The sequence below is a fragment of the Lutjanus erythropterus genome, chromosome 11 (assembly GCF_056507025.1).
Source record: "Lutjanus erythropterus isolate fLutEry1 chromosome 11, fLutEry1.hap2, whole genome shotgun sequence".
NCBI classification, from domain to species: Eukaryota; Metazoa; Chordata; class Actinopteri; order Lutjaniformes; family Lutjanidae; genus Lutjanus; species Lutjanus erythropterus.
The window spans coordinates 19,245,860-19,269,355 of NC_139327.1; the positions used below are offsets into that span (position 1 = coordinate 19,245,860).

General features: G+C 37.7%; 1 protein-coding gene across 2 annotated transcripts in view; it reads right to left on the bottom strand.

The window, feature by feature from the left end:
- The window catches only part of ppp3ca (protein phosphatase 3, catalytic subunit, alpha isozyme), a 44,688-nt gene extending 21,192 nt beyond the window's left edge, over nt 1-23,496 (bottom strand). The window contains exons 1-6 of one of the 2 annotated variants that reach the window (XM_084731164.1): nt 23,117-23,496; nt 11,960-12,160; nt 4,749-4,873; nt 4,511-4,622; nt 3,576-3,721; nt 3,339-3,478 (exon numbers count right to left, since the gene is read on the bottom strand). In XM_084731164.1, the coding sequence (XP_084587290.1) occupies nt 3,339-3,478; nt 3,576-3,721; nt 4,511-4,622; nt 4,749-4,873; nt 11,960-12,160; nt 23,117-23,171 (779 nt within the window). In that variant the 5' untranslated portion in view covers nt 23,172-23,496. The remainder of the gene's footprint in view (nt 1-3,338; nt 3,479-3,575; nt 3,722-4,510; nt 4,623-4,748; nt 4,874-11,959; nt 12,161-23,116) is intronic. The other variant, XM_084731163.1, reaches the window with a different exon arrangement.

Genomic DNA, 23,496 nt, shown 5'->3' on the forward strand with positions numbered 1-23,496 from the left:
CAAACTTCTTTTGATAGTTGAAATTACGCAAAGAATGGTAAGTAGAGGCTAAAATGAACATAGTTAGCGAGCTAATGCTTAGCTAACATTAAGTCAAAGTTACATTATGATTTCTTCTGGACTCAAAACTCAGAGTTTAGGACTTGGGACTTGAGTGCAAAGACTTGAGACTTGTTTTTGAATTGCGTAACAATGACTTTGACAAATAGCTCATTCAAAAATCCCGAACCTGTCATTCTTTGGAAAAAAAAAAAAGGACAGAAGGTCAGGATGGTTTTACAAGTTTGGTCTCAAAGTAACAAGGTCTGTTGTTAACAGGGGAACTATTACATCTGATATCATTTGACACGTCTCTTTGAATTATAACATGAATGTGAACTGCAGTTATTCTGCACTGACTGTGCAGAATGTCATTTCCTCCTCGGTGGAGGAATAAATCTCCCTAGCTTTACTTTTTGTGATGTGAGCCGAACTGCAGCTCCCACGCCTCGGTCTGTACTGATCTCTGAACCTTCATTAAGAAAACTCTCACCACAACTGCCACCTAATCTCCTCTCCTCACCACCACCTACTTCCACAGCTTCTTCTTCCATCTCACAACAATAAGGGGACAGTGCTCACTCCTCCTTCTTTTACATGCTCTGTCACGGAGGTTGAAGAGTTGCATAACAACCCCATTCCCAATTTGCCTTGCCGTTATGTTTTAGATTTTATTCCTCTCCCTCTCTGCCTCTATTTTTATTTGACTCCAGGTTCACCTAGCTAATCCTTTGTCTGTAACAATCTGTTCTGTGAGTCAAAAAGACAAGCTCTTATAACAACTGACTGTTGTTAAACACAAGGCAATATGACCCATGTACTCACAGACACAGACACTGTCTATAGGCTTTAAGCATGTGTTTACCTATTTATCCACTGAATTAGTCAGTTCAGTCTCTTTATTCTCATTATGGGCTGTTAAGTGTGTCTATTGTTTGGTTTGTTCATGTTGGTTTTGCTCAGGTAGCAAAAATGTTTGATATCTATTAATAATTTACAATCTTAACATCTATTTTTGATATTAAAAATAGTTCAGTTGCAAGGCTTCTGTGTAACAGTCAAACTTCACCCTGTGCTCCAGCAAGTCTCTTGAAAGATTAAATTAGATCTCATCAGCACTGATGATTTCGGGCGTTGTCCTCTGATGCATGTCAATACCTTCCTCCCGTCTTCCTCTTTCTCTTAAAAACAACATGAATGAAGCAGAAAAGGTGTAACGAGATCATGTTCAACCAACATGGGTTCTTTTTTTTAACTTTTTAACTTTTAAAAAATGTTTTATTTTCATTAGATGATCACTTACTAAATGTAACAAATCACTGTTGCTGTTTCGTGCTACAAGTGTAACCATAGTTAACACATTACATTTTTAGGTTATTTGTAGTAAGTTACTTTCCTGCTTTTGTGTTTCTTATTAAGCTGTGCAGTTTACTGTGTATATTTCAGTATAATAATTTCACAACATTATTATGGATTACAGAATCAAGTTTACTATTATAAATGGTTTTATATATGATAATTATTTCATATAATTTACAGCATTTTACCTAGTATTTTAATTTAACATTTACATGTGTAGTACTTATAGTTTCTTCTTCATGTCTCTCTTGTCTAAGAGCTCATTAGTTCCTACCTGTCATTGTTTAGGGGGGGACAGGTATGAGTGTGGTGCCATGTGTGCATCAGTTTTGTTGACCCCGCTGTGAACCTCAAAGAGTGAAGTTGCGTGTCCTGAGCTGTCAGGTCGTTTTAGTGAAGAATAAGTTCACAGAGAGAAGTTGTAGCGGATTATTACGAAGAAAGGAGCGGCGGTGTTTTTTCTTCGTCTTCGGATTAATTTGCCGAGACATTCAACAAGTTTAACCCGCCAGGACTGATTGGACAGCGGCTGGCTGCGGTCTACAGCTGCACTCTGTGCATTTATTTCAGTTTTATATGGACTTACATGGAGTTTTACGGACAGTTTCCAATGTGCGGTCATTAGTGGATGATGGACAGTGATGGACAGCGAGTCTCTCGCTGATGATGACGACGTGTCCAAAAAAAGAGGGTAAGCTTCAGCAAACTCCTTGAACTCTGCATCATGTTGGTTCTTTAGATGTTTGTTTAGATGTTTTGTTCACTTTTCGTGAGGTGATATGGAGTGTTGGATATCGTAGTAGTTTTATGAGTATGAGTACGAGGACGCAAGGACAGTATGGGACCGATACCTGATGCTGGTATCAGTATCAGCGCGTCTCCAGTACCTACCGTTTGTTTTGTAGATAACCGTTAGCAATGATAGCTAGCTAGCTAGCATCATTATCTTTGTACAAACTTGACAGAAATAAAATAAAACTCAGCAAAAACATTGTGGCTCATTTTTTCACTGCGCCAACAATACCCACATCTGGTTTGGTCAGAATAAACCCTTAATTCACTGTGTTAGATGTGAAAATATTCTGGCTGTTCACACTGTTTCTCCCCTCTGCTTCTCGACATCCCTCTCGCTCCTTCCCAGGTGATATTTTCACATCTAACACAGTGAATTAAGGATTTGTTTTGACTAAACCAGAGCTCATCAATTTGATTTGGTTGCTGTTGAATCTGAAAGAAAATGATGAAGCTAGGTAGCTAGTTAACATTGTTAGCTAGCTAGCAACTATTATCTGAGACATTCAGGTGCATGAGAAATCATTGCACTGTGTCCTGTAATGCACTGGTTCTAAAAGTCACACTAAAATCACAAATGCTAAAAATCAACAGGGTTAAAATGGCAAGGCTTTGTCTGTTCTGAGGTTGTCAAAATTAGATTTGCTTATGTTAACTAAAATCAACATAAATTAAAAAAAAAAAATCATCAAAGATAGTAGACTACTTTGTAGGCCACACCTCTGTGACCTCTCAAGCCCTGTGATGAATCATTGTTAATGTTTTGGTAAGGATGAGTTGTATATTAAGAAAAGACTCTGCTGGGCTGTTAAAAGAAAAAATGTTATGCTTATACTAGAAAAGAGAAATTGACCGAAAGTTAAGGTTCTAAGAATGGAAGCAATTATTATTGTTAACTTCTGACTTTTGGTGTGTATGCATGTGCATGTGCTCAGTGTGGGGAGCAGGCTCAGCTTTTTTAATAAAGGGGGGGTGGGGGGTGCTCCAAGGAAAAAAGGTTGGGAGTCACTGCTGTAGTGACTTTGGATTTCAATTTGTGGTTATTTTCTCAAGTATCTCAGTATGTGCAACAACAGAGTTCAAGTTTTAATAACCCAGATGGTCCAGAGGACTGGAGTTGCTGCAGGGAAGAAGAACAAACAGCTCACCTGTAGAAGTAGGAGCAGCCTCGCACTGTGTTGTGGCTGAAATATTCCTGGGTTTTCTCGTTGCCAAAATCCTCCAGAGGATCAGACCACAGCAGGTCACACATGGGCCCAAAGGCCGGTGGCTCCTTGAACCGATCCAACTTCACACAAAAAAAGAACAAATATAGTTTTTATAGAAACTGCACAAACAAAAACAACCAAGTCAGACCTGATGGTGCAGGGGAAGCAGGCTAGTACCTTTTTAATGTCATCTAAGGTGTGTATTTCAGGTGAGAGTCCACCGTGGACACACAGAAACTGTTGGTTCATGAGTGCAGCCAGTGGAAGGCAGTCAAATGCATCCATACATGAGTCATACACCTGCTCTGAGTACTTGATTTTACCTGGCGGGAGACAGAAATGTAAAAGCTGCATCAGTAAAAAAGAAAATGTTTATATACTGTAGTATGTTTACACAGAAAATGAATGTTCCTGTGAGTCACCTTTGATATCGAACAAGACAAATATACAAAACTAGTACATTGAAATAGTTTCAAGAAGTAGCTGACAAATCTGTTTTTGAGAACATATATAAAGGAGCAGATATAGTATTTATACAGTATGCATGTGGTATGTAATATAAGAATGAATATATATTTAAAATTACATTTAAAACCACAACACAGTGCTGCCATGCCAGATAAAAACAAACAAAACAGAAGGGTATTATTTAGTATTATGTCATAATGTTAAAAGTTTATTCTTAATCCAGGATGTTTTTCTGGTTCTAGCAAGACATTTTATTTTGCTTTTATTGTTATACCGATCCGTGTTCTCTCTTTTTTGTGACAGCAATACGTTGTGGTATAAAACTAATCGAAAGTTAAAAAAAAAACAGCTCATGAAATGCACTCATGTATTTTGCTATGAGCTCTAAATTTTCAGACTATTTCATCCCCTTTTTTCTGTGCTGTCCTACAGAATTAACAGTCCTGACAGACAGATGCATTAATTGTAATCTAAACAAAAGTGCTCCAGGCTAAACATGACATTAACAAGACAAAGACAGAGAGAGAGAGAGAGAGAGAGAGAGAGAGAGAGAGAGAGAGAGAGAGAGAGAGACAGACAGAGAGAGAGAGAGAGAGAGAGAGAGAGAGAGAGGAACAATATGATTGACACTGAGAGCTACTCACATTCTTGTTTGAAGGTGAAATATTCTGTCAAATGTCTACATTCATGATTTCCACGAAGTAAAAATAGTGTCTTTGGATAGAGGATTTTCAGCGACCAGAGGTATAAAACACACTGTCAAAACAAAGACATAAATCAAGCGTTATTCCGTGCAAAAAAACAGAAATATCAGTATGAAAATCTGCTTTCTGCAGTTTGTTTCCTCCGTGAATATCTTAAATGATATTCTGATGGTGTTACCTCAATACTGAAGTAGCCACGGTCAACGTAGTCCCCGAGGAACAGGTATCGCGTTGTGGCTGGTGATCCTCCCACTTCAAACAGCTTCATAAGATCAAAGAATTGCCCATGGATGTCACCACACACTGGAAAACAACCAGAGAGCAGCAAATGTTACACAATCAAAGATCTAATTGAATATCTTGTGTAGATGTGTGCACATCTACCTTTTTTCTTGCACAAATACGCACTCTTCATGTTCAGCACTGGTCTGTATTCTAAGTTGGGTCATTTTGGCAAATTCCATTCAGTGAAACAATTCATGATTTCTGAGTTTAAGTGGATGTGTAACGCCTGCAGCTGTAAAGAGAGCAGGAAATCCACTCCTCTTATTTACTGGTTCTGAAGTTTGAAGACAGAAAACAAGAGATGATAGATGATAGTTTGTGTCAGAGATGTGTTTCTTCTTCTTCTGCTCACAGGTTAGCTTTATAAATAGACAGACGGGCAGGCGGGCAGTGCAACTACATGGAGATGCTTCCGTTTGTGTTTATACATCATCAATAATTCATGTTTGATAAAGGTGATGGTGTTTTGATTGCTGTTGCTCCCATGAAGTTATCAAAGCAGTAAACATACAGCAGGTTGTCATTAATAATGAAGTATAATGTACTATGAAATATAGATGTTATGTAACCATAAACACTGCAATGAATAACAATAGCTTTATATGTTCTAAACAGAAAAAACAAAGCGTATTGTATGCTTGTTAAAAGATGTGTCAGTCTGGCCTGTTTGTATGCAACAGGCTAACACAGAAACACACAATTCTCAATTAATAGCATTGTCACTATGGAAAAAAAGTGTTTTTTTTATTCTAGTAAAGCTTATTTTTGGAATCACTTGGCAAAATGATGTTTTTATACCAGAAGTTTGAATATCAGCTGATACCAAGTACCCATTTCAGGGCTAATACATTACGTGGTACTGGATTGCTGCATAGATGTGTACTTGCGATACCCAGTGCCACATTTTAGGCAGTATGGAGACTTGACAATCAACTGTTTTTCTCCACTATTGCTTACTGCTTAGTCTGACTCACAAGAAGTAGGCTGTTGTCTACCTACACCATGAAGTGAAAAAACATCTACATTGATAAATTGATAAAGAATGCAACAAACCATAAATTTAAAATGTAAGTAAAATGTATTTATTTCATTATAAAAGTAGATCACAGCAACAACACCACCAAGGAGCTGTCTACTAAAATGCTAGAGGGCTTTTAATTTGAAATGGATACAGGAGAGTTTGTATTAACTGTGTAATGCAGTAACTTTAGTGGGCCAAATGGGAGCGGATCAAACTGAGGCTTCACACTAAATTATGCACTGAGAGCCCACATTTCCCATCATGCCTGGACTGAGTAGTCTGTGAGGTTTGCTGTTTTATGATCCAAAATGCAAATGTTACTTTTTGTTAGTGCTTGCACCATGTTCTGTGCAGAACGCGGTGGCTCATATTGGTAGCCTAATTATCATTACATATGCTTGTTTATAGTTTTAACTATTAGCGAGGTGACTGTGATGTGATGTCTTGGCCTCAGCTATATTTTGCTACTGTGTTTTAAAGGGACAGTTCATCCCAAAATTAAACAAAACAAAACAAAACATTTTTCCACTGGCGTGTAGTGCTATTTATCCTTATAAATTATTTTGTTTTGGAAATATTGGCCATAGAGTTTCCTGCTTCTCTGGAATATAATGGAACTAGATGGCACTCAACTTGTGCTCAAAGCAACAAAAAATATATTTGATAAACTCAACAGCAATGCATCTTCCAGAAAACCTGGTTATGCAAAATAATCCACAGATCTCGTTGTGAGCAGTTTCATGAGGGAACTACGTTCTGTGTATGGCAAAATCTACCAGAACTATTTTCTTTCTACTAGAAAGACATGGTCTGAGGATTATCTTGACGAAGTGGTAGAGAAGCAGGTGTTGAGTTTTTCAAATGCATTTTTGGTGCTCTGAGCCCCACAGTCTGAGTGGCTTCTATTTCTACTCAGTATGAGAGAAGGCAGACTACTCTCTCTACACCTGGCAAAAAACCTGGCAACTCACACTGAAACTATCAAAAAAAGACACTACAAACCAGAGGAAAAATACATATTTTGATTTTGGGGTGAACTGTCCCTTTAAGTTCTAATATCATCAAAGGGTTAACAGTGTCATTGAAACTTGCTTTCTGTCTCTCAATCAGTATTACCTGTCACTACTTGAGGAAATATGACATGGATTGTACTCTGCCAGTTGGCGACCCAATAAAAACCCATCAGTGACCCATTTAGGGTCATGACCCTAAGATTGGGAAATGCTGGTTTCAAGAAATACACACACAAGCCCCTATACAAGATATAAGATATTTAAATGAAGTGTGGAGATAGAGGTCTGGCTCTGTGAGACTATTAACTGCTTACTCTTTAGCCTCTATAATGTCTATTTGAATTGTGTCAAGTAGAGACAAGATGGACTTTACCTTAAACACTCAGGAGAGCCGTGGAAAAGACTATATGTTATGAAAATAATAGTCCTGCACATGCATATCCCTTTAGCAAGAATATATATTTAATCTGCAATTACAGCCATACTGCCAGTATTTAAAGTACTTTGATTCTTTGAATTTGAGAATATAGTGTTCTAAATTTCTCCTGTCCTTAAACCCTTATCATGTTGAGTTTTTCTGTGGTCTTAGGCTGAAAGGCCACTGTCCTCCGCAGAGAAATGAGAGGCTCTCACCTCAAAGAGGTAGAAAAAGCTCAAGCCCCCAGGGAGATGCACACACTTTTTTTTCTGCAGCGAACACTATGGCTCTGGAGTGCAAACCTACATCTCATTTCCTCGCTGCCTTCAATTTTTCATTATCATCTTCCTCTGTCTCCTTCTCTCCTACTCATCCTCCATCTCCTCTCTCTTTTCTGTCTCCCCTATCAGCTCCACAGTGGCCTTCGCCCACTCAAAGCTTAGAGCAATGTGAGTGGGAGACCACTTGTGTGACTAAAGCAATCAAACACACACATGCGCACATACATACATGCACATACACACACAAACATCCATGCGAGCAAAGATTCACAAGTGCATAACTGCCTCATAATATATGACTACACACTCACACCCACACACACACACACACACACACACACACACACACACACACACACACACACAGCTGCAGAGACATTCAAACACAACTCGAGCTCACACAGATAAAACAGACCTCCACACTCACAAACGCCCGTACACAATACTCAGTTCATCATCCATATTTCATGCTTAATACATAAAGCCTCCATTTTCCTGATGCCAGTCAAGATGAACAGCTGGAGACTTGTCCTCAAGTCAGTGAGCATTTCATCCATTTGTCACCTTTGTTTCTCTTAAACACTGTATTTGCTTTCAAGGCAGACAATTAGACAGAGACAATTACACATATATTTAATGTCATCACACAATGTTTTGGGTGAACGACTAATGCTAAAAATGATCAGAAAATAAGTTTGTGGCCTCATAGGCACCAAAATAACATGTCCACCATGCAAGGTTTTAAAGGCAATTTCAGTAATATAACATCAAAGATGTCACTCTTTTGATGGATACCAAGATGTCTAGCACGAAGGACTGAGTATCATTTTTTTTATATATGTGCCGTTATTGATCCAAATTGAAAATCTGCAGAATTTACCAGACACTTTTTGCTTGTAATATGATAAATAATATATCTAAGAAAACAAAGATTGTTTTTGAGCAAAAATGAACACACAATACATTAAACAACCTAAAACTGACTCAAGCAGGGTTGAAAGAACTAAGGTTGTTAGAGAATATAAAAAATATAGTATATTGCAATATTATACCGTGTGATACTGTATCGATTCTCAAAAGACTGTATCGTGATATTGTGATTCACAGCAGTTCTTAATTTTGTGTTGTGTTTAAACCCCTGAATGCTTGATAGCAGTGGTGTTAAACATCCTCCCTGTTCTGATTGAATAAAAAAGTAAAGTCAAATGTTTTACCTAAGATGGTTTGTTGACAGTTTTCCTAAAATTAGATTAAGAAAATAGCAATATATCAACTTGCTTACAGTATCGCAATATATAGCACACTATATTGTATCATAACACCAGATTCTTGCCAGTACACAGCCTTAGAAATAACTATTTAGTAGATATGAGTAAAACCTTAAAATTTGTGACTTACAACAAAGTAACAATCTTTTTAAAAAATGTCTACTTAAATGCAAAGTTTACTGTGGACCAGGGAAAGCAAAACTTAATTTGTGAAACCCTTAATCATTAATCATTCATATTCCAACAATTACCAGTTTAAAATTTACAAACAAATACATGAATGAATAACTGGTAAGATACTTGTCAACATTCGGCGACAGCCTGTTTATTCAATCTGCAGAAAATCTGCAGAGGTGTCATCAGAATTGTGCGGCACAAATTTCAGTTCATCAACTGGAAACAGTAAACAATGCATCAACTGGAGGAAAAAAGTCTCCTTATTCATTTCTCTTATGTTTTATTAAACTATGGTTGAATTCAGTGGTAAAAATTGGTTTGCATCAAACACATCCATGTTTTAGAACATAACTAGGACACTGTGTTGGTGATCAAAAGGAGAAAGAAATGTCTGCTAGCATGTGAAGAAGATGCTTTTATCAATTCATACTTTTCTCTGTACTTTCATACCTTTTATATTAATTTATGCTAATGTTCCTGGTTTACTAAAATAGATGTTCCACCCTTTTTTCAACTGAACAACCAGAGTTTTAAATCCCCTATTCATGTTACCACTGTTTACACTGGTGCTTTTACGGAAATAAGTTACATGTGTTGAGCAGGATTACTTTGAGCCAGAATGAAGTTGATTTAGTTAAAAAGAACAACACAATAATGCTCTCTTCAGAGTCAAAGCACTGCAGTCTACATTACTTGAAAAGTCTCACCCATAACAGTGATTTAGTCTTTGTTTAGAGGACTTTAATGGGAGATATGGTATTTCTGAGATATCGTTGGTCTATTTAACTTGACAAGATAATGATGATTTGACCTGAAAGTGACAGTTTCCTGCAGTAAGAATTTACATTCATATAGATTCCTATTTTCCGTGTTTTATCTTTGATTGTGCTCCTGTCAGGTGCCTTGTTTATTTTTGTACTACAGGAACAAACAGCAGTATTGTCAGTCCACATCCTCTCACTGCTTCTTAAGTCTTTATGGATCTTTTTTTCCCCTGTCATCCTCTCTTCTAGACTCTCTACAGAAACATTACCATAAAACATAGTAATCACGAAAATGAGAAATCTGGTGAAGACACTCATGCTCCCATCAGAGTAAATTGTAATAATTTTGATGATCCTCTGACTTTCAGGCTAGTGCCACCATCAGGTCTGCATTAATTTCAGCTTCACCTGTACTTTCTTTAATGTTAATTAGCAAATGTTAGCATTCAAACATGCTACGGGAAACATTCTAAATAATATTCCTGTTTAATTTCAGCATGTCATTGTGAAGATATTAGCATGTTAATGTTAGCATTTAGCTCAAGTACAGACAGATTCAAGTTTTATTTTTTGGACATGTGTGGCACATATAAGCTGGTCATTCCTAAAAACGAGTGTTAACTACATTTAGAGTGACTCAGGCAAATGAGCTCAGCAAGATGATTTTGAAGTATTCCAAAGAGTAATCTGAAATATTTAGATGGTGTTATTTAACTTGAATAATCAAATGGAGAATGTTGCAAATTACATTTCAGGGCATTTACTTAGCGATATGTAGTCAATATGTTTTAAAATTAACCCTCCCAATAATGTAAGTTATTAGCCTAACACCAAGACTATGAGGCAGCTGCTATATGTTGCAACTTGACTAACTGCTAACTGTGCTATTCATTAAGTTTTGCTAATGCTAACAATGAAACACTGGGCGAAGACGCTACTGAAAGATCGAGCAGTTTGGTTAAGAGGATTATGATGTGGTAATTATATCTACTCTTCCAAGACTGTTGTTGCTTCAACTGTCTGCATATTTTTTTTTACCTGCAAATTTTAGACTCGCTCAGTCTGCCTCGCTCTCACCCAGCACCACACTGGAGACAGGCTGCCAGTCTGTCACAGGTCTGAAATGTTTATCCAAATGATTTATTCTTTTACCTTCTAACACAGAGCACATGCTTTTAGAGGCACTGTGCTCATGTCATTTCTCATTTCACTCATTTTATTTTTTTTAAATATTTATCTCAGGTTAAGTCGCATGTAGCTGGACAGATAATTTGAACTTTTAGTATATATGGTAAATTGTTCTGCCTGTCTGTAAATTGTCCCTTTTGTTGTATGACCTTCAAATCACACACCAGACATCTTACTGAACAGCTGATGCACCCATATGCACTTGACGTTGTGTTATTGTGTATTGTATATTGTGAATATAATGTGTGAAGTCTTTGTGTAGTCTATAAAGGTCTGAAGTGTGGGTCCTTTGTGTTAAGGCAGAGAGAACCAGGGCACAAGAATTTCATTGTATTTCTCGCACACAACAATACGGTTGAAGTTGAACTTGGGATGTCCTTGTGACCCAGCTCTATACTGACTTTTGTTGCATTTCCACAAAGCAATAAGACAATATAACACATCCGCAGACCAGACTCTCTACCCTCAGTTATGTAAATGTGGTGGAGAAAATATCAGCAGAGATTACATTGTCCAAAATGACCAGTGAGTTCAATCAACACCTCTCTAAAACAGTTTTAACTTATGAACTTCAGGAATATAAGATTAAGATCAACACATCAGATTGTACTCATTCTCACAGTAAACTATCTGATTATCTCCAGAATTGGCCTTTTGTTTTCTTAAGATAAATTAACCCATTATTACATGAAAACAACAAACAAAATGATTTAAATAATGGCAAGCATGGTCGTTTCCCTCTTTCATAGTTTTGTCTACTGTAAAACAGCCCAGGCAAGACATTAGCAAACTAAAGCAGTAGGTAGCAGTGCTGGGATCTTTAATTCAAGACCCACGTCACATTATATCTGACCAGATTAAATACGTTTAACCAGAATGCTGAGTCATTACAATTTCCCAGTGTGGCATCCTGCAGCTGACTGTAAGTGCAGCAGGACAAGATCCAAAGTAGATATCTCTAACAGGTTTAGTACCTGTGACTGGTGCCTCGATGTCCAGTATAGTTTTCTCCTGACGCAGGATAGCTGCTCCCTCACTGATGATTCGAAGTGCCACAGCCTCCTCTACGCGGCCCTCCTTGGTGAGGTGGGCCTTCAGGAGATCCACGCGGGGTTTCCCTTCACAGTCGAACACTTCCTTCAGTGTAAGGCGGTGGCTCAGGGGAAAGGGGACAGCTGAGGACAGAGCACATGGTGACATTTAAACACGGGGGTACATCCCAGTAACTATGGTTACTGTCAAAGCCGTCAAGAATATAACTCTTGACTCAATTCTTGTTTTTTTTTTTTTGCACTGTTGTGAGAGAACAATGGCAAACACCACTCAGGAATGATACGGACAACATATCATCAAGGAATTCATGCAGAAATCCTATTTGAGAAAACTCATCCGTGTTTTGCCTGCAGCCATTATTGTACTGCTGCTGCCTCCATCCATCTTTGTTGATGCACAGTATATGTAGTCAACATATTTGGCATGAAAACCACGTTTATATACACGCTTTGCTTAACATGCAGAGGAACAATAAAATATAAGAAGCAATTTGCTGATTTAAATTAAACAGAAAATAGAATTATCTTGAATTATTCAGAAATGATATGTCAGACACCATTATTCTTCAGAGATATATATATTCACTTTTTTTTTTTTTCCCGAGGTGCAGATCACTCACACATAGTTATGTCTGCATTTGTGTGTTTCAAATGTGTTGCACATACATTGTTATATTCATTTACTGTCGGTAATATGTATTTGAAAAGCAAATAATAAAATATAATACGCTGTATGTCTTAAAATATAAATTTAAACAAACACTGTATAGATTTATGTACAGAATATGACAGAAATGGAATAGAGCCCTACTGATACTGTATTTTTGCGGCAGATGCTGATATTAGGGTGTAAAAAAATTCTGACATCAATATTGGGGAGTATTCTCTACAGGATATAATATACAGAATAAAAAATATATACATAAGCACACATTTTTTGTAATGATCCTTCAAATGTGTTTATCAAACACAGAGAAAAATATGTAATGGAGCCGTTTCTACAGTATCCCAGAATGGACAAACCAAACTGGTTATAAAGAGGGCCTTTCATGTTTTTTGCTGTATGTTCTCTTATACCACTGAATATCTGAATGACTGAATGAAATTTTCATGATTCATGATCAGTTTCATGATAAAATTCCAGATGGTTAGTATTACCATTACAAATTTTAACTATTATAAAAAACATGTTTGCTTACTGTGCTTTGAAAAAACTTGTTGGCCTGTGAAAACATTCGCACTACACACACATAATACCATTTCAAATTGTTGAGAGGTTTCAGTATAAAAGTTGGTCGAGATTTCAGTGTGTATCAGTGCTTTTAAACAATTTCAGCACATTTTAACAACATCGCAATAATACTGATAACTGTGATAATTTTGGCCACTATAATACTGATATAAAATTTTCACACTTTCATTTCTACTGTTGGAAGAGGAGGGTGAGGTGAGGGGTATTCAGTTGGTCGCAATCTGCTAGATGCCACTAGTGCCACTGGTCCTTTAAATTTGCTATATAAATTACACTGAATGGTGTGAAATGCCAAATACAGAACATTAAAGCCTCTTATATCCCTGCTAATATTGTGAACTCTACTTTTAATATGTGTAAAGGGCAGCAGGCGAGATCAGTAACTGGAACAGATTGACACACAAAAAGTCCTGAGTCAGTTAATAACAGTTTCTCTAGTACAGATGTGTGGTTACTTGCTAAGTATTTTCTGAGTGCTGGATAAAACTCAGCTAACATCTAAGCACTCTATTCATCCAGCACTCTCCCTGGATTGCTAAAGCCTGTGGCCATTAAAATGCACCAGTCACCTACCCAACAGACTGCCTGTGAAACTGTGAAATCCAACCACAGATCATTACTTCAGTGGCAGCAAAGGTTAGTCATTAGATCTGCTGCTGATCTGTGTGTGTGTGTCTGTATGTGTGTGTGTGTGTGTGTACTGTCAGTGTCACCATGAGCTTTCGTGGCTCCACGTATTGACATTAATCTACAGATCATCTGGCTTAACACAGAAAACTGCTTTTAAGTGTCAAAGCTGTGAGTAACTCAGATGAAAAGAAAAATAAGTCACATGAAGTCCAGCTGCAAAATTCCTTAGAGCAGTGTTTCTAAAACTTTTTTTTTTTTAAAAACTGTTTTGTTTGGTGCACGTACTACAACGATACTTTGAAAATCAAGGTCTTAGCTTAGCTAGACACAAACACACACTCACTCCCAGTATACTAAGGGAAGTGATTGCATTGCATCTTGCAAAAGTAACAAAGTCCTATCACTGATTTAATCCACCGTCCAGCGAGCATGCTAAGTGACAAATTAAATGCACCCACAATGTTGCATGACCAACAGGTGCATGCTGGGTCTAGCTTACACTCTAAATATGTCTAAATATATATGCTTGTAGCAAATCCTCAAGTTGTTTTCCCTTCAGGGAGGTGTCTGAAGTCTTTTTGCTGTTTGTGACAATCTTTGTCACAGTTCTAACTGTTGAGTGCTCATTCAGCTCAAAACCTTTTGAATTTGAAGAGTGCAGAGGGTCCAGAGGGGTTGAGTGGACAGAGCTGATTGAGGAGGGTTTAACAATGGACAAGACTAGCAGATGTTCAGATAGGTGAGTACAACAAACTCGTTGATTGATGGATGTTACTCCGTGCTCAGGAGAACATCAAACACTACTGCTTCCCAGAAACGTAGCATTTTGTGTTTTGTGCTACGTGCTGTGTAAAAAGTAGAGTAGAGAAAAGTACAGGCTCTGTTTGTGCTTTAAAGCCGGGACATGCAGTTTATTTCTGGTGCGGAAGTTCCATAATAACCTTTAAGCATGATGTAATTTAAGTGGTCTGAGAAAATTGGACTTCTGTTCCTCCTCTTGGGTCTGTTTTCATGCTGTGGAAAACCTTGGCTGTGATGAGACACTCTTCTGGCCAATCTTAGGTCAGTAAGATAGTTGATTGTTGAGTCTTATTCTCAAAATGCAAATGTTTGACAACCTGGGACAAAGACTCAACAATCAACTATCTTTTTCAAGAATTGCTTACTGCACTTTTATGGCAGCCTTCATCTAAAAATGGCAATTCAGTCATTTGCTACTATAGAAAATAAATGTATTGTTGACATTTGTGAAAATAATCTGCAGATTGATCAATAATGAAAACAATCCTTAGTTTCAGTCCAATCGGTCAATTGTTAAGTCTATAAAAGGTTAAAAAAACCTTGACATCTTTACATTGCTTCTTTTGTCCAACCAACAGTCCAAAACCCAAAGACTCTTCATTTACTTCAATTTACTCTACTTAACCATCAAAAGTTTGACATTTTCACTTTAGAAATGACTGAAATGATTAATCAATTAATCAATCAATCAAAGTAGTTGCCTAATTGTTGTGTCTCTATTTGACATGAGGGCTCACACCTGTAAACTAGTGTATGTTACTGTTCTGTATTTTGTAGCTTTAAGTTGGTCTTTAATTTAAGAGTTATATTATATCACATTATATCATGATATGATCCCTCCCCCTTTTTAAAAATCTATTGCGGTAATGTTTACTGAGACTATGTTTTAGTTGACATACTTTTTACTTTTACTTGTGTAAGATGTCTTGAAAATAACACTACGTTTGCTTGGGTCTGAGATTTTACTACTCTTTCCAGCCCTGCACATACTGTATGTACACATAACACAAGCTGTCAGCAGTAGTATATTCAGGAGTAAGGGCATGCTTGCCAGATTTGTGCAGTGCATAGCAAACAGGGCAACTCGGCAGTGCCAAATGAAGAGACGACAAAGGAAGAGTCTCAAAGCTCGGGCTTAAACTGAACATGATCAACATGCTCTTTAATAATGAATGCTTGACTAGAGAAATCTCAAAGTCGCTGCTCCTGGGATAATGAGGCGAGACCCAGCCAGTGAATTTAATGGGACTAAAATATTTCACAGTGTGCAGTGTGTATCTGTGATGGCGATGTGTGCTTTGACACTTTACCATCTCGTATAAACTCAGCACAGTCGCCACTCAAGTTTTTAGTTTAGTTAATGACAGTGTGCGCTGATGAATTTGCAGTGTTTTACCTTTGATTTGACATTAACATAAACAGTGACAGCTTGACTGTACGATGATACAACTTTGGAAAATACGTCTGAAATGTAGTGATGAACCTTAAAGGGATAATTCAGATTATTTGAAGTGGAGCTGCAGGAGGTACTTATTGATAGTCGGTGTCTTAGCAACAGTAGAGGCCGGTCAACATGCTCCCAGTTCGGAGAAGAAGAGAGGAGCACCAGCATTAAAGCTAAGCAATGTACTCCTGTTATATTTTCACCACTTCACTTTCCTGCCAGACATCGTTTGCAAGCGGGAAACCACCGTTATATAAGCCAGATATAACTCTCTTCAAACCAAGCAAACTCCATAGGTAAAATCAATTTAAAATTACCTCACAGAACATGGGAGTTGCTGGTCTACTTGTTTGTTTGTTTGTGTTATTGTGTGACTTCTGTGAATCCGAGCTATGCTTTTAAAACACTACAATCACGTAATAACACAAACAAACTAACCGATCGAAGCAGTGGTAGACCAGCAATTCTAGTATTCTGTGAGGTGAAATTGCTCATTTCACCTATGAAATTTGGTTATAGTAATTCTGACTGAAAAGTATCTTATAACAGTCAGTACTGGAAGGCATTTGGCAAAATATACTGGTGTAGGTACTGTTGTTTATGTAACATCAAGGTAAATGTGATGCAGAAACCTGATTCAACCTGGAACTATTCCTGTAACTGACTTGACTTTTTGACACGCATGACAATACGCACATTTTTTTAAACCGCCAACACATTTTTAAAAGTAAAATAAACTGAAACCCAGCAACATGCAGATAGTTTGAGAAAGACACTGCACCTCTACAGTTTTTTAGGCAGAGTAAAAAAGGATTTAACCCACTAATAACAAAGAAATTCAAAAAAGCAACACAGATACTTTATAAGTGATTAACAGCAGATACTTTGCATTTCACAGATGCACACATGTAGCTGCAGACATACAATCACGCTGATGTAGTGTAGTAGATGTATGGTGAGATGAAATGAGATGAAAAGCTGACTTCTCTTCAGCACCCGAGCAGAGTTGAACTATGAAATACTGTATGTTGCTGGGCAACAGCAGCAGCAGCAGCAGCAGCAGCAGCAGCAGCTGACTGTTGGAGTACAGCCAGTGCTGCCATGGAAAACTGCAATTTGTATTGGAGGTTGACATGTTGGAAATGAACATGCAGAAAACCCACATCAACATTTTCCTATTATATTGAGAAAACTCAGTATGAGTGTATAATGGACACCTTGTTATGCCAAAAGGCGTTTTCATGAGAATGGTTTCTCCACTCTGCAAGCTGGAAAAAAAAATTAAGCATACAGTAGGTTTGTGTTGCTAATGAGGCAACCCTGGGTTCAGTTGGGAAACACTGAATGGCTTCATCTGATTGGACTAACTAGACAGTGTACATTTATAAGAGGTCCAATTAACATACACAGACCCAAATGTCAAGCTTTTAACATAATGTCATGAGAGTTGTGTTGCTTTTTTCATGCACACAGATCCACCAGCTACAATCTGCTTTATGTGATGTTTGAAGGGTTATGTACCTCCTTAATGTCAAATGTGTAGAAAAAAGCAGATCTATTCTCCCAACTATTAACTAACGCCATTGTTACCATTAAAGGGATGGTTCACCCAAAAATTAAAAAAATAAATAAATAAATAAAATATATATATGTATATATATATACTTTTTTTTCTTCTAGATTGTTTTAGTGGGAAAAATCATGACCCAAGATAATCCACAGATCATGTTGTGAGTACTTAGCATAGGAACTGTTTTCTTTCTACCATGTAACTGTCACGATTCTTTAAATTCGTGATATGATTTGACTTTCAATTTTAAGCCACAATTCAATTTTTTATTTAAACATATTCTTCTTAAATTTAACAAAAAGTGCAGCCGCAGGTTTCTGGTAAGCTATGCTGTGTTGTCTTCGAAGTGTTTTGTTTTGTTTTTCTTTGGACTCATGCAAGACGTGCACAAGTAGGTGGGAGTGGAGTGAAAAAATACATACTGGGAGAATTGCCAATCCTGCTTTTGACTGAGATCCATTTTCAATTTAGCTCATTTCCACTAATTTTGAAATTGTAACACCCCCACTACAAAATTACACCTGCCAAACTTATCACTACGCAGAAGGAAGTGTGCATCTACTCATGGATGAGAGACTTGTGCTCGCGACAGTGCAGGATGTAAACAATAATGGTGTTCTCTTTGACTGAGCTGTAACCTCTCTTCTATGAGCAGATGCACGCTGCCTTCTGCTCAGGGAAATGGTTGGCAAAAAAAAAAAAGAAATAAAAAAAGAAAAGTTTCCTACATAAAACTGCTCACCACAAGGTCTGTGGATTATAATTATTATTATGTGGAGTAACTGGGTCATGAGTTTCTGGAAAAGACATTGCTGTTGAGTTTTTCAAAATTTTTGGGCACCATCTAGCTCCATTATATTGGAGAGAAGGCAGACATTTCTATGTCTCCATCCCCTAAACTCACACCAAAACAATCTAGATTGATAAATGGCACTACAGGCAAGAGGAAAAGTATGTATTTATGATTTTGAGGCTCTGCCTTTAATAAGCTATTAATGTCAATATAAGTGTTGTTGGAACAAATTTGCATGTTTGCTTCTGAAAACTCGAGTGAGTGTCTCAGCCTGTCACAAGGCATGTCGACTTTAAAGTTGACATACCGTTTCACTGCAACGCTTCTCATATTGTTGCATAATTTATTTGAAGAAACTGTTTTTATAACTTCAAACAAAGGATAGAACAATTACAGATTTACATACAGCATTTCTTTCAGGATACAGTGACTGTGTCAGTCTGTGAAATCAGGCCAAATATCAATATCAAAGTAGGTAATGTGAGGGAATTTATTTTCTAAGGTGCTATAATAAAGTAAGATAGTTCACAGGTGTTCTGAAGGCCTCATCCCTGAAATAACTGACCTAAATATGCCTCTTGAAGCCCACAGCACAGTGGTGACAGTGCTATGGAAAAAACAAACTGCACAGACCAGCAGTTATTGTATCTCTTAAGATAAGTTCTGTCAGGTTAAAACATGTAAGAAAAGAGAAACTTGCTGAGGAGTAAGTTAGAGATACTACAGTGATAAAAATAACTTGGAGTAGCTTCTAGTATCAGTGCTAGGTAGTTTGCAACGTGCACCACCACACTCAATACCCGTAAGAAATGTCAGTCTCAACTCATCAACATCACCACTGTCTTGATGGATTCTTTTGATCACCTAAAAGATGCATGATTCATATTCTGGAATGTATTTTTTTTTTTCAATTTTCAGTCTTGTGGGGATTGGAAAAAAGGCTTTTATTACTTTTGAAGTGGAATACAGGAACAGGAGAGCTGCGAAAAGTGACAAAAGGAATATTCATATGTTAGTCAAGCAATGTCTAACCTTTCGAGCATAAATAAGTTTTGATATAATAATAATAATAGCTTCTGCCTCACAAGACGATGAAATGTTGATCCAAGACCAAATTAATGGGGGTTTAGCTAAATTACCCAACACAAATGAAACAAATACATATGAGTGTAGTCAGTCAGGAAAAAAAAAATGTTTTGTGTTTCACACCCCAAACCCTAAATGTTACATGATCATGTTACAAAAGCAGAAAACTGAGTCAGAATTCTTGGCTGGGCTACATTTGCTGATGTAAACCTTTTGTTTGATGTATTTTTGAATGCTGTAGCTTTATCTACTGTGGCCTGTGAGGTCTAGTTCAAACATACAACATCTAATAACAATGTCATTTTAGACCAACTTTGTTCTATTATTACGTTCATTAAGTTTGACAAATGATAAAGAGTGCAGCACTTGACCCTTTTGGAACTTAAGTGAGCTTTCTCCTTTCCCGTTTCCTGTACCTTTATTCATCTTTGTTGAAAAGAATCATAGATTTTGAAGATGGTTAAAAGGTGCTGCTAAGGAACCTGTAAAGGTGAAACGTATATACTCAAATCTTAACTTAGTTCAGTGGTTCCCAAACTTTTTCTGGCAGGCTCCCCCTCAGAAGCCCAAAAAAGTTCATGCGTCCCCACCTCACATTTTTTTAATCAATCATTACTGACAGGGGAAGCAACTGATAATAAAGGATTAAAGATGAATATCAGTGAAATAAAGGTTAGAATGATATCATCAGCAAACTCTTGTTCCTTTATCTCACCTACATAAATCATATTCACTTCACTTTGTTTCACTCTAAATTTCTCCCCTGGACATCCGTGACTCCCCTTGCCGTGGCTTCATGCACCCCTAAGTTAGCTAATGTTGGGGCAAGGGGGCTATTCTACAACAAGTAGTCAGTTAGCTAGCTTGTTAGCTAGTGTGTTGCTCTGTATCAAAATGCTATCAATTATTAGCTAGCTTGTTACAACTGATAGCTAATGTTAGCAAAACACTAGCTAACTAATCTTCAATCTTTATCTGATTACTTAGCTAGCTTTTTAGCTAGCTCACATTAGCATGAGCTATTAAGCTGTTACTCTACAGGCCTATATGTCGCTTTTACAGGTCCCCCAGCAACATCTTCTAAGCATCTTCAGAATTTGTCTTTTTTTCCCCAACATAGGCAAACACATAGCATATCTAACAGGAGAAGAGAAAGTTCCTGGGTGCCAAGCTCACTAAACTGGAGTTCAGAGTGAAAGAAAGGCAGAGCTCAGGAAAGGTCAATTAGATTATGTCCAAGTAAAACAATGATCTGTGTAATGTGCTGACAGAGCAAATATAATTTGTCAGCGGCATGACAAAATGGATAAGTTTCAGAATTTTGGATGCACACGTTGATGCACAATCCCAATGTACCAACTGTACAGGTCATTTTAATAACTGTCATATGGCATACATTGTCTTTTACTGTTTTTCTACTATTTTGTTGACTATTGTTTATTGACTTGCAGTACTTGCTTTCATCTTTATTTATATTTTTCTTATATCTTATATCTATATTGTCATGTACCAATATCCCATGGCAAATTCCTTGTATGTGAAAACCTACTTATCAATAAACCATATTCTAGCGCTGCAACTAACAATAATTCGTATCACTAATTATTCTGTCTATCCTTTCTCAATTAATCAATTGTTGTTTGGTCTATAAAATGGCAGAAAGTGGTGTAAAATGTAGGTCACTGTTTCCCCAAAGCCCAAGGTGACATTCTCAACTGTCTTGTTTGGGGGAATAATTGTTTGGGGAACAGCGACCCAAGACCTGGCTGTGTGGCTAACTAGACTAATGGCAGTTAGCAATTAGCTTCTTTAGCAACAAGCAAGGCCATATTTCCATCAGAAAACTACCTCTGCACTGTATTCCCTGTCGGTCTCAGAGGCCCGAGCCTGAGCATAATCAGATACCACTTTCCTCAAAGTGAATAAATTCTAGCAACAAGGTGGTAATCACAGTATTTTGGTGAAGCAGAACAACAACTTGTACGACATACCAACATACTGTTGCTAACAAGCTAACTAATGAATCATAAAGGTCCTACGGTCTTTGTTGTGCACCACTAAAAGTTGAAGAATGATTAACAGGTGAGTGTTATGATATTATTATATAAATATTATAATAATAAATATTATATATATATGATTGGCTCTAGCACCCCTCAGATTTTGTTTTACAGGAAGAAAAAAAACAACTGATTTTCCATGATTTTGATATAAAAAAGCAGGCCTACAAAACAAAAGATTTTTAGAATTTTTTTGTATTGTTAAATACGTGCATAACATGACTAAGGATGTGATCTAACAGGGTTAAAAAGATATTAGTTTAATCTTGATTTTAATCAATTATCAAAATAGTTGGCAGTTAATTTAGTAGTTGACAACTAATTGATTAATTGACTACTCTTTGCAGCTCTGATTCTGTCTATTAGACTTCAATATCAGTTTGTGTGAGTTTGTGATTGGAAACTATGTTTGCTGTGTCCTACTTTGATGAAGTGTTCCACTAAAAATTAGTCTGACAAAATACTGTTGACAGTATAGTTCCTTTTTGAGGGTTCAGATCTGTTAGTATAATGATTAAATAAAGCAGCTTCTTTTGTATACATGCAGGACATTAGTTCTGCCTGCATCCATTGTCACATGAGTGTATCTCACAGTGCAGATTACTCCGTGTCTCCACAACTCTGTAGCCTAAAGGACAAAGTTGTTAATGCTGACTGAGCCGCTCGACCATCACAATAATAATATACTGGAGTGAATATATATTCAGGCACAGTGCGGCTGACTGTGAGCTGATCCATGGTCCAAAATGAGCAGGGCTAAGATGACTTATGGCACAACTGTGAGCACTTCATCATCCTCCATTGATCCAAGTTGTATCCTCATAGTAATTCTCAGTCCTGTCCACATCTCGACTGAATGATGCAGGCTTTGGGATTCCTTATAGACTTTTTCTCCCCCTAATCTAATTAAAACATGACTCACTCCTGGTGAAATATACCCCATTAAATGTCAATTTCATGCCCTCTTCCTCTTCCACTGGCCCTGTCACAGCCTGTGAAATCCTGCTGCATCACTGCCCCAGCTTCTACCATGCACAAGCTCGGCAATTCAGCTGTTTTTTTTTTTTTTTTACCCCCAGTCTCTCCTCTCATGCCTAGATACAGTTAAATCGTGACAGCAACCATAATGATATAAATAAATGTGTGCAATAATAATAAAAAAAAAAAAAATCCATATTCTCCGGTGCTGCTGCTGCTGCTGCCTCTAAGCGTTGTGCCCGCTCTTCGTGGGGGCTGTGCAGCAAAGAAAACCGGATTGTTTATCAACATCAAAGCTCCAGCAGCAGCCCACTACCATCACCATGAACAAAACATACACTCCATTAATGCACGACATGGAAATAAAGGCCATATTCTGCACTAAAAAAGCACAGGGAGCTGAAGACCGGAGATGTTATGTAATATCCACAGCCATAACCGAGCGCAAAATGTAGGCTAACTTACATTTCACCATCCGATCGGTGGCGTTTAAGACGATGTCAGCGTTAGACATCTTCATGGGCAGTTTGCTGTCTTCGTGGCTGAAGCGTTATTTTCTCTTCCCTCCTCCTCCTCCTTCGGGATCTACTCTCAGTATTTGTCGGAGAAATGCGACTGATGCTGTGGCATCACTTGAATGCAGCGTCGGTGCTGCTGCTGCTGCTGTACCGGGTAGGACTGCTGCTCCCCAGGCAGGCAATCAGGAGGCAGGATGGATGCTGTAGGAGCTGCTGCTGATGCTGCTGCTGCTGCTGTGCTAAGCTGTTAATGTGGGGGAGGATGCACGGAGAGAGGAGAGAGGGAGGGAGGGAGAGAGATGTGCACTATCCCGATATGGCGGTGGA